The sequence below is a fragment of the Toxotes jaculatrix genome, chromosome 11 (assembly GCF_017976425.1).
Source record: "Toxotes jaculatrix isolate fToxJac2 chromosome 11, fToxJac2.pri, whole genome shotgun sequence".
Classification (NCBI taxonomy): domain Eukaryota; kingdom Metazoa; phylum Chordata; class Actinopteri; family Toxotidae; genus Toxotes; species Toxotes jaculatrix.
The window spans coordinates 13,686,325-13,700,636 of NC_054404.1; the positions used below are offsets into that span (position 1 = coordinate 13,686,325).

Below are 14,312 nucleotides of genomic sequence, written 5' to 3' on the forward strand. Positions count from 1 at the left end.
CAGGAATGTGCCTCCATCACAGACACTCAGCTATTTCTTCAGTAGCTTTACACTTTACTCCCTTAAAAAAAACAGACAGACTTTGGTCTAATCTGCAACAGTCTGTAAAATAATTATAGTAAAATTGAGCTTTATATCATGTACTGAACAGTCATTTTACCACAGCGTAACCACATTTTAGTGGCGACTGCACCATATTTTATTTTTTGACCGGAAAGCCTTAGATTTGCCCTCTGCAGTGCGATAGAAATACCAAAACAGAATTGTAGGAAGTAGGCTGATGTAATACTTACTGTATACGGGAAATGCAACATATTTAAGGCACATTACCAAAGAGGAAGGACTTGTCGTCATTCCAAAAACACTGACTTTTTCAGGTGTTCGTGCTGCTGGTTTAGATTCATCTACACCAGTCCTCGTATTTCAGTTTGTTCTTTGGTCATTGAAAGCACAGGGGATCCCAGGGGCCATTCATTCATTTTATTTATCACTGAGCCACGTCCTATACTGTATGTACCATACACTAGACGGTTTGCTGATGCTGTGAGGCGAACAATGTGACTTCTGCTGAATTATCAAGCACACACTGTATTTCATTATACAGGGCTGTTAGGCTTAATTTATTCTTGCCTGGTATTGGTTGTTATAGAGCTGCACAAGCTGCCCACCCTGTCTGCAGACTCGCTGTGCATAACAAGAGAAATGTACATACACATGTACAATAATGGATGCAGAGATATTGATTAGTTTGCCAGACTAACAAGGTGGGATTTCCTGTGTGACATATGAATAAATTGTTGCTGGCACAATAGAATGTTACTCAACTAAGCTGTAAGAATTTCAAGTATTTATCAAAGAAAGCTTGTTACCACTGGCATTTCTATGACCTGTCCTCTAGAGATATGAAAAATTCAGCACTCTGATACCAGGAAACTGAACAAACCAGCAGGCATCAGTTCGCAGCTAGTTTACAGATGAATATATTTAGTGTCACATTTGACAGCAGTTAAGTTTCATTTGTTTTATAGTGCCACTTTCATATGCAGACAGAGATGTGGGTTATGATAAATGCATCTTCAATGCGGGAGTGAATGTGAAATGAAATTTATGCAAATCCAAACTGCTGCTGAACACACCACAGCAAGTAAAAATACTCAAAGTGACATTTTGTTTAATGGCACTTATGGAGTTTCCAGAGGCTCAATATTGTACTCTTAACAGTAGAATACTCATCATCTACTGTATATATAATCTTTCCGAGCTTTTTGTTTATCTCTTTCATTTTGCCCTTTTGTGTTGGACTGTTTTTCCTAGTGTTTAAAGTCTCTTTTGTCACATAATACACCTTACACATAGTCTTCAATCATTCCCTTTAAGGTGCACAATGTGGGTTAACGTTAACCTGACCCTGTCTATGAACCCTCTGACCAATCACTGATTGACGTACAGTGAAACCTGAGTGAACATTGACAAAAGACCAAAAGCCTTAAAGCTCATTTCCTGGCATTCAACTTAGAATAGAGCAGATTGGTTCCCTTCAGTTTAGCAACTGACCCCTGCAGGTTACAGAGTAGGTCTGTGGTGGGATTATCACTCACCAAACCCAAAGAGAAACAGAACCGCAAAGAGATTCTGATGATACTCATTGAACAATGTGGGCTGCAGAAATGGAAACTGGGAACACAAGGTGGTATTACATGCCTTGTTTGTACCACGCAGAGCTCAACTCGAGAAAGGAGCTTTCTCTTTTAGTGTGATTCTCATCAAGTATGTTATTTTAACTTAAAAGTTGCCAAGCTGCCTGAAAATAGTGCTGAGTAGTTTGTTCAAAGTTTGTTAATGGTATTCTACTGTAAAACTCACTCTGTTAATGATAAAAAATCTGTTTAGGTTTCACTTTCAGCAGTGACTTAGCAGTGTGCACTCATACTAACAAAAGTTGCCATTTGAGCTGGATTTCATGGTACATTTAGTCTTTCAGTAGTGTCGTTCCACGGTCTGTTTTTTATGCGCCTCACATCCAGATTGTTTCAGCCTCTGCTGTATCACTAGCAGCCACCTTCAGGCCAGATTCAGTATTGAATCAAGGTTTCAAACTTGAGGCTGTGATGACTGAGAAATTAGATGCAAATTTGCCACATTTAGGCAAAAGGCAGTCCCTGGGCAGGTTGGAGCTAATGCAGGTTGGTGGTAGAATTAATGCTGTGAACCATGCCAATAAGCCAAAGCAAACTTTGATTGACAGCTCCCTCACTCTCCTTTTAGCTTTGTTGCACAGCTGGGTGGGACTGTTCAGACTGTTATCGTGGTTCTTTTTCACATACAATGTTTGACGTGTCACAATAGGAAAAGCACAGGTGTAAATAACTGAATTAATGATTTCTGACCTCCATTCACCTGCTTCAGTTACAGGGTCCTGGTGCTGTGCATGCTGGGTCACCGTCACACTGCTGTGGTTTATTGGGACACTTGAATACAACAGAACTATTGTTAATGTCAATAGTGACACCTGCTTTTCGTGCTTTTCCTACTATCTCAGTTCAAAATGTCTGATGTGAAAAATACCTGCTGTTATTCATTCATTCATTCATTCATTCATAGAGTTTGGTGACATTATATATAAATTCTCAGCATGTCTCCACCCAACTTCAGCCTGGCAAGAGGTCTAATTAACCTCAGTAATTAAAGCCCTACACAGTAACATCTGAATTTTGTCACTGGAAATTTTAAGTTGATTTTGAACGAACTTATCACACACTAACTACACAGTGTTAACAAAAAAAAAAAAAAGGTCGACAACCTTGTTACAAGTTTCTGCCAGTGTAAACAGTTCTGTTCTATGACATGTTAAAGTTGGGAAACATTTGATGCTGCAGGTTCACCACCTTTAGTTTACATTAGGACTAGATTCAAAGTAATAGTTTGACATTAGGGAAATACACTTATTTGCTTTATTGCCAAGAGTTAGGTGAGAAAATTGATACCACCCTCATGAAATATTTCTTGGCAGTAGCCTGCAACTTCCTGGAGTCTCCTCTGGTGGCTGAGCAACAGGTCCCAGCCAAGAAATAGTCTGGCTCACAACTCCCTGTTAAACAATGAATTGTCATTTTTACACTTAAGTTTTTGGACAAATTAAAGAAACAAAATATAACATGTTAACTAATTAACTTTTGAGGTTGTTGGTAGGTGGATTTTGTTATCTTTGGACAGAGCCGTACCTTCCTCTTCACAGCAGTTAATTTGCCCGGTATTTAACCGTCAGTTTCTCCTCTCAGATCTGTCGTCTACAGAGGCACCTGTCTGCCGGGGAGCACCAGCAGGACCTGTTCCAAGGCCAGCCAGCCATGTTTGTGTCCCAGCACTCCCAGCCGCCCACTCAGAGTCTAGTGGAGCTGATCCAGCTCTGTGGAGGAACAGTCTGCAAAACTGTGCGGCAGGCGGGTATCTGCATAGGGAGGTACAACGGCAGGAGACCAGAGGGAAGCAGGATACTGTCTGAGCAGTGGGTGCTGGGTAAGATATTTTCAGCTAATCTCTGTGTTAAAGGTTAAACTCTTTTATTGCGTCACTAATAATTGTTTCTCTCATGTTTTGCTATTTTATTTCAGATAGTATCACACATCTGAAGCAGCTGTCATATGATAACTACGATTTGGAGTGAAAGCTGATGAATTTTCTTTTTTGACTGTGAAGTTTAGTTTTATAAATTTTATCTTGGACAGTGGCAAGTCACGTCACACATACCGTCTTTTAGCTTTTTCTTACAATGTCCCTCCTGTGCAAGTTTGTCGTTGTGATGTGTTAGGAGGCTTTACGTAAATCCTCTTTTGTTTCTGAAGATTTTTAGTCCCTGGTTACCACTGAAACCTGTTACTTCGAAAGACTGCTTTAACATATACTGCATGTTGATCTGTTATGAATTGCAGTTTTTTTCCCCATAATGTAGCGACCACTACTGTGTGTGTGTGTGTGTGTGTGTGTGTGTGTGTGTGTGTGTGTGTGTGTGTGTAGTAGGTATAGTAGAGCATGTTTTTCACAACAAATGAGTATGTGATTGAGCCTCATTCTTTTACATTCATTAAAATGTGATTTTAAAAATACTTTCCAAGCCAGTTCAATACTCTAATGGAGATAAAATACTGAATCTTTTATAGAAATGTTTTGTGATGTCATTGTTAATTAAAGCTTTTTTTAAATGTTTGTTTTTGTTAATTTTCTTATATTCTGTCAAATGTCCTTTTGGAGCCAGTTCATTCAGCCAAGCCTCATAAAATAAATAATTTTATCAGTATTTTACTCCACGTCTGCATAGTATGACTCAAAGCATACTAGGCTACTCCCTCTGTTATCTCGCCACTTTCAGTGCAAATATAACTAAATCATATATCATTGTGTCTGACTGAATTACTTTTTTGTCACTCTCCTCTGTTCTTTGAGATTAATATTTTCACACAAGATCCCTGAGAATTAAATGTAAGAAATTTATTATGCTCAAATTGAAAAAAAAAAGCGGTAGGGTCCTTTAATATTAGAACGCCCATTGGTCGGCCTCTATTTAGTTATTTGGCCAATCAGCTTCGTCGATGTTACGGTGTGTCGTTACGTAGGGAGGCGTGACATTTGCTGCAAGAAGCTAGTTCACGGACAGCTAACCAGAAAAAGATGAAGAAGAAATAGGGAAGGAAATAGAAAATATTTTGTCTTTTAGTAACTGAGCAGACGTTTGGTTTAGACTTTTCTGTCGTATCCGCATTAGAGAAGGTAGTTTATGTCAAATGTAGCGTTAGTTAAAACTTCCTCTCTGGTCAAACACGTTAGATAGTAGGCTAACCCGTTGTCTTAACTTGTACAGTAAATGTACGGAGTTCAGGTTGAGGTCGTTTTCCGGTTTGCTGTTCTGAGATGATGATGCTGATCGGATAACAGCGGTTACTTTCGGGGTTTTTTTGTATCGCAGTATGGGTGGACGTTAGCGCTTAAGCCGACTTGGCTAACTGCGTTTTGCACACAAGGTTAAAATTAGCTTTAGCCAGCTAGCTCCTCACTGTGCAGCTTTCTCACTTTCTTATGCTGACTTGTCAGGACAGGTGTGCTGAAAGTAGGCCAGGTGTTCGGCGGGATAGATAGTCTGTAACTTAGCCACAGAGCTCACAGAGTGTGGCACCAAGTCCAGCAGTCAACTTCAGGGACTTTTATTACTTTAGTGGAGCCAGAGGTGGGATCATGCTGCTCTCTTTGATTGTGCACACATACTCGCTGCGGTACTGGTTTCCAGCCACGATCATGCTGGGGACAGCCCCGGCATATCTGCTGTCGTGGTCGGTTTGGCGTTTACTTTCAACTGTCTTACCAACGCGAGTGTATCACAGGATAGACGACCGGCTGTACTCCATCTACCAGAGTATGGTACTCTTCTTCTTTGAAAACTATACAGGGGTTGAGGTGAGTGATCCTTCACTTACTGCATGTAAACTCAGAAAATCTGATTGTTAAAGACTAAGTTGGTGTTGATAATGTGGTCACCATGTGTGCAAAAATTAATGCTACATGCACATTCAGTGCATGTAGCATTTCCTTGCAGGTTTCTTTGTTGAAAGTCCTAAAATAGCAAAATATAGATTGGAGCCAGACACCAAGGCTGATCAGCAGGATCTTGATGAACCTGATGCATAGCATGAAAGTCTGCATTCTTTAGCCCTGTTGTAGCCACTCCTTGTACAGTTGGTATTTTTGTACGTTGGGTTGTGTACAAAAACAGTAGTCATAGTGCTGTAACTGTTGTAACTTTAGTTTCTGATATGATGTTGTTTGTGTACTGCCTGCTCTGTCCCTCCAGTTGCATGAGTAGATTGGAAGGGACGATTTTCTTTTAATAAATCCTCTTGGGTTTATTGAAAAGCTGCAGGTTTAGTTTTTGTAAAAAATAAAAAAAAAACTCGCTCTGAGCTGGAACCAAATCCCTGACATAGTTTGAATTTTTTTTAAAAAGTTTTGTCTCCTTGTAGAATGAATTTGCAAATTGATAATTGTCCAGGACATCTGTGAAATATCTTTAATCTACTTTTGTTCCTTTCTCTGTAGATTGTAATATATGGAGATATACCAAAGAAAAAAGAGAACGTGATCTACCTGTCTAATCATCAATGTACAGGTAATATATTTGAATATCCAACTTTAAAAACTTAGTCCATTGTGACCCACATTTTAAATATCTAATCTATACCAATGCTCCTTGTAGCTGACTGGATCATTGCTGACATGCTCGCCATCAGGCAGAATGCTATTGGTCATGTCAGATATGTTCTTAAAGATGGACTTAAGTGGCTCCCACTTTATGGATGGTATTTCTCTCAGGTAATGCAACTGTGTGAGTATTTGAATGTCATTTTGTAAATTACAGATGTAAAGATGCAAATGAAACATAAATAACATTTCCCACTGCGGTTATAATCAGATTGTCTTTCTCTTTCAGCACGGAGGGATCTACGTGAAGCGAAGTGCAAAGTTTAATGAGAAGGCAATGAAGAAGAAGCTGCTCACTCAGACTCAGTCTGGAGCACCGGTAAGTGCTCCATAAATGTTGTTCATAAATTAGCCTCTTGACTTGTGCATATTTACTCTGTGATTTAGAAATACTGTCTGCTGTTACCTACCCTGTTTGTTGGCCAGCAGGATTACACAAAATGTACTGAACCGGTTTGCACCAAACTCAGTGGAGGGAAGGGGCCCATTAAACTTTTGTGTGGCTCCAGTTAAAGGGACAGATCCAGAATTTTTTATTTTTTCTTATGAAATACTGTATGGATCTTGATGACATATTTATGGTGTTGAGATCTATGAGTTTGTACAGTTTTGTGCAGATTCTGATAATGATCTGGATCTAGTGGAAGAAAATGCTGAATCTGCATTACACAGAGAGTTGTACATACTATATTTTATGACAAAGAAATAATTTATGTTATTAGACCACATCCATTTTCCTTTTATTTTTCCATTATAAGAGCTAGACAGACGTGCAGGATTGTTTGGCCTTGGCGGAGTTATGTTGCCGACTGTCTGCTAGTCTAGTTAGAGATTGGATCACCAAGGTCCCTTTACAGTGTGTGTTATTGTGTCAGAACGGCTTGTTTTTAATCACTTTTTTGGATTAAACCGTGGGAGATTAGTGTTTTCCCTCCCTCCCTCTCCCCCTCTCCCTCTCCCCCCCTCTCTCTCTCTCTGTCTCTCTCTCCCCCTCTCTCCCACCGCCCGTGTGTTTTTGTGTGCTTGTGTGTGTGTCTTCTATGAAAGCTTATAAATTGTAACGTAATCAGCTGTCACAATGATAAAAAAAAATTGGAAAATAAGACTGAGCTTGGAAAATGGCCATACTTGTAATTGAAATAAGTGCAGAAGTTTTAAATTATATACATTACGAGTGACCCAATTTGACTCAAACTTATCTCTCAAATAAATTGTTCAAATAAAGCTCAGTATGCACTTGAAATAATATTAAAATAAAAAATGAAATTAATTGAATAAAATTAAAAATAGATTAAAAATTGTGGTTCAAGATTTCTCTCTCTAGAGGTTCAGGACAGTATTTCCATGTTTCTTGTTCATTGTAAGTGAAATTCCTCTTTGGCCAGTTCAAGAAGAACCAGAAGTGAAGCGACTTTCAAGTGTTTTTTTTTTTTTTCTCCCCACAGATGTACCTCGTCATCTTCCCAGAAGGAACTCGGTATAATCCAGAGCTCAAGAACGTTATCACTGACAGTCAGGCTTTTGCTACGAAAGAAGGTACAGTCGTAATGGCAGCCATTCACTGCTGTACAGCTTGCATACTAATTGAGCACAGCCCACTCGGTCTGTAAATCAGCTGACTACATTTTGTTCTGTGACCTTTCGTCACCGTCGCAAGCTTCTGTTTGGCCAGTGAATATACGAATTTATAAAATTCAGAGTTAAATTTTCAGGTTAAATTGTGCATCATTAGAATCATGTATTCATTTTTGAAATATGTGAGAGGGTAAAATGGCATAGCAGTTATATAAATTTTTTGGACAATTTTGTTTATGCCCTTTTGTTGAAGTACTAATTAGTAGAACTTTATAAAAGCAGAACTCCTACTGGTGTGGTGTCAGGACCAAATCAGCTTCCACCAAAACTGCTTATTAGATATTCAGCTGATGTAGCTCAAAGTTTTGAGGAATAAATGGACTTTCTGTTGGTCGATAGGAGAGAATTCAGTGCTCAGTCACAGTACGAGAAAGAGTGTGTTGGAAAGAGATGTCTCTTCTGGTTATTTTTGTCACATTAGGAAGTGAAATTAGCTTATTCACAGGGTGCTTGTGTTTGACTGCGAGGTGCATCTCATTATAGCGTTAAGATTTTACAGTCAAATGCATTAGTTGTATCATTGTGGCTGGTATGATGCTGTTGTGCACTGTGGTGTTTCAGGTCAGCTCACAAACTGTATTCATTCTGCAGAGATTAAGCCGATCTGGACCACAGCTCTGAATATCACCTTCCCCCATTAATCCAAATAAATCGCTGTGGAGCGCCGACATGTGCACATGACATTATCTGCTATTAGTGAGGTATTAGTGAGCAGAGAGTGGTGCCACATCGAAAGAGGAAGAACACAGTGCAGAAACTGACCCAAACACATTGACATTGAATTACTGTTTCATTATGTATTTCTATTAAATATATATACATGGGTTTTTTTTAACACTGTAGGCTAATATGACTTTGACGCTGTCAATAAACCTCTTACTGTTGTGACATCCTTACTGTAGGACTGGCTGTTCTGAAGCACACGCTTACACCCAGGATGAAGGCATCTCACATAGCCATCGAGACCATGAAGGGCCACCTGGACGCTGTCTATGACATCACAGTTGCCTACGAGGGAACGCTGGACTCCTCCGGTCGAAGAAGACCTGCGCCATCAATGCCAGGTAAGCAGGACATCAAGATACGGTCAGATCGGTAAGTTTGTTCACGCCTTTATCGGATCTTAGCCTGGTGTAAATGCTATCTGTACAGCTGTAACTCTTTCAAAAAGTGATGCTTATTAATACCAGGTATAAATGCAGGAACTGGATGCCATTATCCAGATAATGTACCCAAATAGAAATCACATGTAATACCAGGTGTAAATGTGGCTATGAAACAACTTCTAAGTAACTGCAGCAAAGAGTTTTGAGTCGAATGACCACACACATCTCAGGTCTGTTATTTGTTTGCTTGGATCCACATCAGCTGTTGTCGCTGTGGTCCTCATTAGGGCTGTAACCCAATTATTTTCAGCACCAACATCAATATGAATTTACTAACAAATTAGAATGATATGTACATATGATATACACACACAATAAAACATTACATAGACACAGACAAGCTCTGAGAAATTAATAAGTGCTATAAATGACAAATAATATGAAAACAAAATACCACTTTCCCACATACTGGCTTTTGAATAACAGTAATAAAATTACATGTTAACACCAGGTATTAAGGCAGGAAAAGGGATTTGTTCGTCACAGGTATACAAATAACATTTTAACACCAGATATAAAAACAGTCGCAGTTTGTTAGCTAACAGCAGCTGCCTCTGTTTTCTGTTGATCATTGTATCCCGAGTCTCGCAGGCATTGTATTATCAGTCCAGCAACAATGTGTACACTCCCTCAGTAATTAATCACATAGCAAACATCGGCTGTTAACAGCCGTGTATTCCTGTAAACAGCATGACTCCATGTTTTGAAGTTTTGATTATTCTGTGTCCCTGGTTGTTTGATGAACTCTGTTTGAATGTTAAAAACAATAAATAAAACAAACAAAAAAAAAAAACATCCCGTTTCATTCAGGAATAAACACTGATGTGTTTCTAGCAAACAGAACAGAGAGAATAGAAAAGCGTTCTCATCACGCACTTCCTGGCCTTATGTTGTGAAGGTGACTTCAGTAATTTCACGAGGATGTGGTGTTGACTCGAGGCTGCGTTTCACGCTGCAGCTGCAAGAGACCACACTTTGTTTCGGATGTTCTTTCTGTTTCACATCTGACAAATGTTTCTCATCAGCATGAACAGTTTGAATCTTACTGTGATGATCTGGAAAAAAAAAATGTCTGAATATATATTGAATATATATGTCAGATCACAGAACAGAAATGGTCGTGAATACTTGGGGTAGCACATTATCTGCTGTCAAGTAGTTCTTAAATCAGTTAATGAGCTCCCTCCACCTCTCCTGGTAGCTGTTTGGTTTCCTCTTTACATGCAGGCGTCTCCAGATATTAAAGATTCCTTCTCTCAGATTTTCTTCTCCACCAGAGTTTGTTTTTGTTTGTTTTTTTTAAAAGCCAGGAGGCATTGTTTGTCACTCCGGAGCGAAGAGCTGATTTCCTTCATCTATTCCAAATTGTTCTTAAAGTGTGTTTTGGAACATTGTTCTGCTCAAACACACATGACCTGTGGTGGAAGCTCAGCTTTCTCGGAGGAGGTCCACTGAGTTGTCAGTGTTAGTTAAACTATCAGATATTGTGTCGAAGGTCAACGTCAATCTGTGCAGCAGCTGATGGAGGTGCGCTCTCCACCAGCGTGGTCGATCTGTCGCTGCTGACTTCGATCAGGTTTCCTCTTTTGGCCGCAGTTCCAAGTTTCCTGATAATATTGCATGTTGTGGAAACAGGAACTTGAAGGTCTCCAGGGATACACGTGTAGCCTTGAGCCTTCACACTTAGTTACATTTTTATGTCTGACCTTCTCAGACTGGTTTTCTTTCTCTGCTCGTTGCCCTCACGGTTTAATTTCGCTTGAGACTGAACACTCAAAACATTTTAACTCATTTACTGTAGAAGAAATATGTATTTGTGTCATTAAACAAATGATATTTATTTAAAGATTTGGATACTTTCAGATATGAAATTGTGCTTTCTACATTTAAACTCAGATTTTAGACACAGGTTTTCAGCTCATTTCATTATCAGTTCTGTAATTGCTCTTCTTTCAGAATCTGTTATGTAACCATTGTGACCAACAAGCTGCTGTACCTCAGGGGCCTTTACTTTTGTGAATCAAAGGGCCTTGGCATTGCAGCGTCATAGCAGCTCCACTCTATCACTGTCACCTTGTGTTGATTTTAAGTGCTCACTCTACGTGCCGTTTTGCTGAAAGGCTTTTCCTGTTTTTGTTTAGTCTCTTTATTTTCTGTGTTTGACAGAATTCCTGTGCAAAGAATGTCCGCGAGTCCACATACACTTCAACCGTGTGGACATAAAGGAAATTCCTCCAGAGCCAGTGTTTTTCCGCAGGTGGCTGCATGAGCGGTTCGAAATCAAGGACCAGTAAGTGTGTGTGTGCGCGTGTAGGTGGAACGATTAATCATGTTGTAATTGTATGTTCCAATCCAATCGATATGTGAGCGGCAGTGAGGTTTTAAAATGTTATGCTTCCGAATGCCATCCGTTCCAAGGACAGATATGCATCTCAGCTTCGGTTTGATTCTCGGAAAACCTGAAAGTAAAACAGTCGTCTAGTTTAGTCTAAAAATCTGATTACATGCAGTTTTCCTAATCTGGTTCATGTGGGAAGAATAACCAAAAAAGATCGGAATTCAGTTTAGCAAATTTATAGTCAAGGCAACATGAACATGTAGATTTACAAACCAATATATGATGAGTCTGTCCAGCACTTTGGTTTATTGTCAGCTTTGTGTATTTTGTGTGTAAAAATTGAGAGTTTGGGAAAAGCTTGAGTTTTTCATTTGCACAACAGAAACTCATGAGTAATATGAGAAGAAAAAGTCAAGAAACACAAGTTTAGACTGTAAAGTACATGTGTTTTGAAATACTAGTAAAAAAAAAAAAAAAAAAAAAAAAGCAGTAACCTACTGAGCCCAACATTAACAAAACACCAGCCAATCCAAAAAAGTCTTGACTTCGTTTATGTTGTAAAAATACTGATGTGAACTTTTGTCAGATTTTGGCTTTGTTTCACTTTGCAGTTTCGTTTTAGTCCCTGTGCATTTCTGTGACAGGAGACCTAAGAGCTGTCTCTCTTTTTAAAGGCTGCTGACGGAGTTCTACGAGTCAGAGGATGCAGACAAAATTTGCAGGTTCCCCGGGGAAGGCAAACCGTCTCCTCTCAACCTCTCCAAAACCCTCCCATCTATGATGATCTTGGCGGGATTGACACTGCCATTACTGCTGACGGAGAGCGGCAGGAAAGTCTACGTGAGGACCTGGATGTATGGGACCCTGCTGGGCTGGCTGTGGGTGAACTTTTTTCCTTAACGAACGGGGGCGGAGGCTGCCACGATGAGACGCACAAAAGACATGGAGAGACGGTGCCATTTTCCTGTATCACAACAACACAAGGTGTGTTCCAGATGCAGAGCTGTATCTGATAAGAGGCTCAGAGATTTATCCCCACATGTCTGGCTTACTGTTGACCTTGAGCTGAAAGCTGAACAGAGAAATGTGAGAAATGAAAGCTTTTTGTGCTACTTGCTCCCTCGCGTTATTTGGATTTGCAGCCTGAAATGATAAGAAAACATGAATGGATTTGTTGAAGAGTATAATAAATGAAAAAAAAATTGCTACGTTCTTCTCTAAAAAATAATTTCCCCTTCATCAGTTTTCAACCAAATTAGTATTAATGCATGCTCATTTGTCATTCGAACATTGGCCAGTTTTAAAGCTCTTAAATTACATTTATTTTCGCCAACAAAGTGTGCTGAGTACTCTCAAAATGCATTTAATGATGATGGTCAGCTACTGTATGTACCTGACACAGTGCACGAACCTACTCGTGATGGATCATTAATAATGAAGTGCACTGATACGTCGACATTGGTTTAAAATGTCTGTGTTTTACGCCAAGTCCCACATCAGGAGGATTATGCACTTTGCTCATTTAAAGTGATGTTTTTACATCAGTAGAACAAAATAAATGACATGTAGTCCTCTGTAGGGGCTCATAAAGATGACACCAGCTGAGTTGTTTACCATAAATATTCATACGGACTCTTTTATTTTATATTGATAATGAATGTAGCTTTAAAAATATGTTCATTTATGCATATATGAAGGAGTACATTTTTGTTTTCCCTGACACCCTTTAATATTAAATATACAGTCTAGTCTACATTTCAAGTCATTGTCACTGAACACTGGCAGATGCCACAGTGAGCTCATACAGAGGAATGCCCATTTAAAAATGTTCTACCAATGTAAAATATCGCTTTAACCTTAAAGTGTCAGTCATTGCCAAAACCTGGTGTATTTGCCACGTTATTCTGCAGGTGGTTTAAGTTGAGCAATACTTGTTTTAATACCAGCCCTAATGACAGCAAAGAAACTTACTGTCTTTTTTTTTTTTTTTTTTGGATTAATTACATTAAAATTATTTTTTTTGTTGTGTGTGTGTGGTTTATTCAGTTCCATAACTTTTATATGCATTTGTTATTTCAAATAATGTGTTACAGCTGACTTGAAAGTACCTACCTAGCAAAAAGCTGACAAAGCCATGTTAACAGTATATTACAGACTCCTGTGCACTCGAAGCCATTTGTATTATAAACATCACTGTATTGTGAAATGCACTGTTTATCCATCATCATTGTTTACTGTAATGAAACCATTGCATTTTCCACAAGTCACTTTACATGTTTGCTGTCTCGTCCTCCTCTAGAGTTAGCCTGTAATTTGTTTTCCTCATGTCGATGGTACAGTAAATCTCATGGTTTTTACATGTCACTCAAATGTCTGTTTGAATAATCCTTCTTTGTTCTTAAATGACCCTTGTCAGCCATTTTATAGTCATTTTTATCCTGACAAGCTCAGACTGTACCTCATCAGGAAACTCTATGTAGACAGTGTTCCAATGCCAACTGTTTTTGAAAATGTGTGCCTTCTCTTTGGAGGAGTTGGTCCTCAGCCCTCCCACAGAGGGCCGCAGTGGCTCTTTTTCCACCAGGTGACTGCATGGAGGCGCTCTGCTGGAGCTGTGGCTCACTGCAGCTTGCGGTCACATTGTCTACAGTTAATAGTGGCTTATTTTGCTCTACGAATGCATTGATTTACACTTTTTGAGAACTATTATTAAACAATGAAACCTTTAACGTGTGTAAATTCTGGAAATGGGGTTTCAGAGTGAAATAAAATGGTTTTCTTTGGGAAAGAGTCAAGTTATCTCTCAGTTGTCCTATCATTCAGAACATATGATTGTTAAGATTCCTTGTACTCAATCAGATATCAGAGATTCACCAGTTTATCTGCAAACTACTGGTACAATGTTTTACTGCTGGGATTCAGTTGTA

At 39.2% G+C, this 14,312-nt stretch overlaps 2 protein-coding genes across 4 annotated transcripts in view; both read left to right on the plus strand.

Annotated features, from left to right (window-relative positions):
* Nucleotides 1-14,312, plus strand: part of mcph1 (microcephalin 1) — a 41,019-nt gene that overhangs the window by 25,678 nt on the left and 1,029 nt on the right. Inside the window, exons 14-15 of one of the 3 annotated variants that reach the window (XR_005894919.1) lie at nucleotides 3,279-3,516; nucleotides 3,612-4,013. Coding sequence is in view for 2 of the 3 variants with exons in the window: in XM_041050565.1 (XP_040906499.1) it covers nucleotides 3,279-3,516; nucleotides 3,612-3,664 (291 nt within the window). In the remaining variant the exon portion in view is untranslated. Of the gene's footprint in view, nucleotides 1-3,278; nucleotides 3,517-3,611; nucleotides 4,204-14,312 lie in introns of those variants that run through there. The other 2 variants (XM_041050565.1, XM_041050566.1) reach the window with 2 other exon arrangements.
* agpat5 (1-acylglycerol-3-phosphate O-acyltransferase 5 (lysophosphatidic acid acyltransferase, epsilon)) lies at nucleotides 4,621-14,184 on the plus strand. The gene is made up of 8 exons (XM_041050568.1): nucleotides 4,621-5,445; nucleotides 6,085-6,154; nucleotides 6,242-6,357; nucleotides 6,476-6,565; nucleotides 7,692-7,782; nucleotides 8,784-8,945; nucleotides 11,214-11,337; nucleotides 12,060-14,184. The coding sequence occupies exons 1-8, from the start codon at nucleotides 5,227-5,229 to the stop codon at nucleotides 12,283-12,285; spliced, it is 1,098 nt and encodes a 365-aa protein (XP_040906502.1). The 5' UTR covers nucleotides 4,621-5,226; the 3' UTR covers nucleotides 12,286-14,184.

Bases quoted from the DNA above. Each gene is read 5' to 3' on its own strand.
- agpat5 (XM_041050568.1), top strand. From the start codon at position 5,227: ATGCTGCTCTCTTTGATTGTGCACACATACTCGCTGCGGTACTGGTTT. The intron at 5,446-6,084 runs GTGAGTGATCCT...CTTTCTCTGTAG, and splicing joins AAAACTATACAGGGGTTGAG to ATTGTAATATATGGAGATAT. The intron at 8,946-11,213 runs GTAAGCAGGACA...TGTGTTTGACAG, and splicing joins ACCTGCGCCATCAATGCCAG to AATTCCTGTGCAAAGAATGT.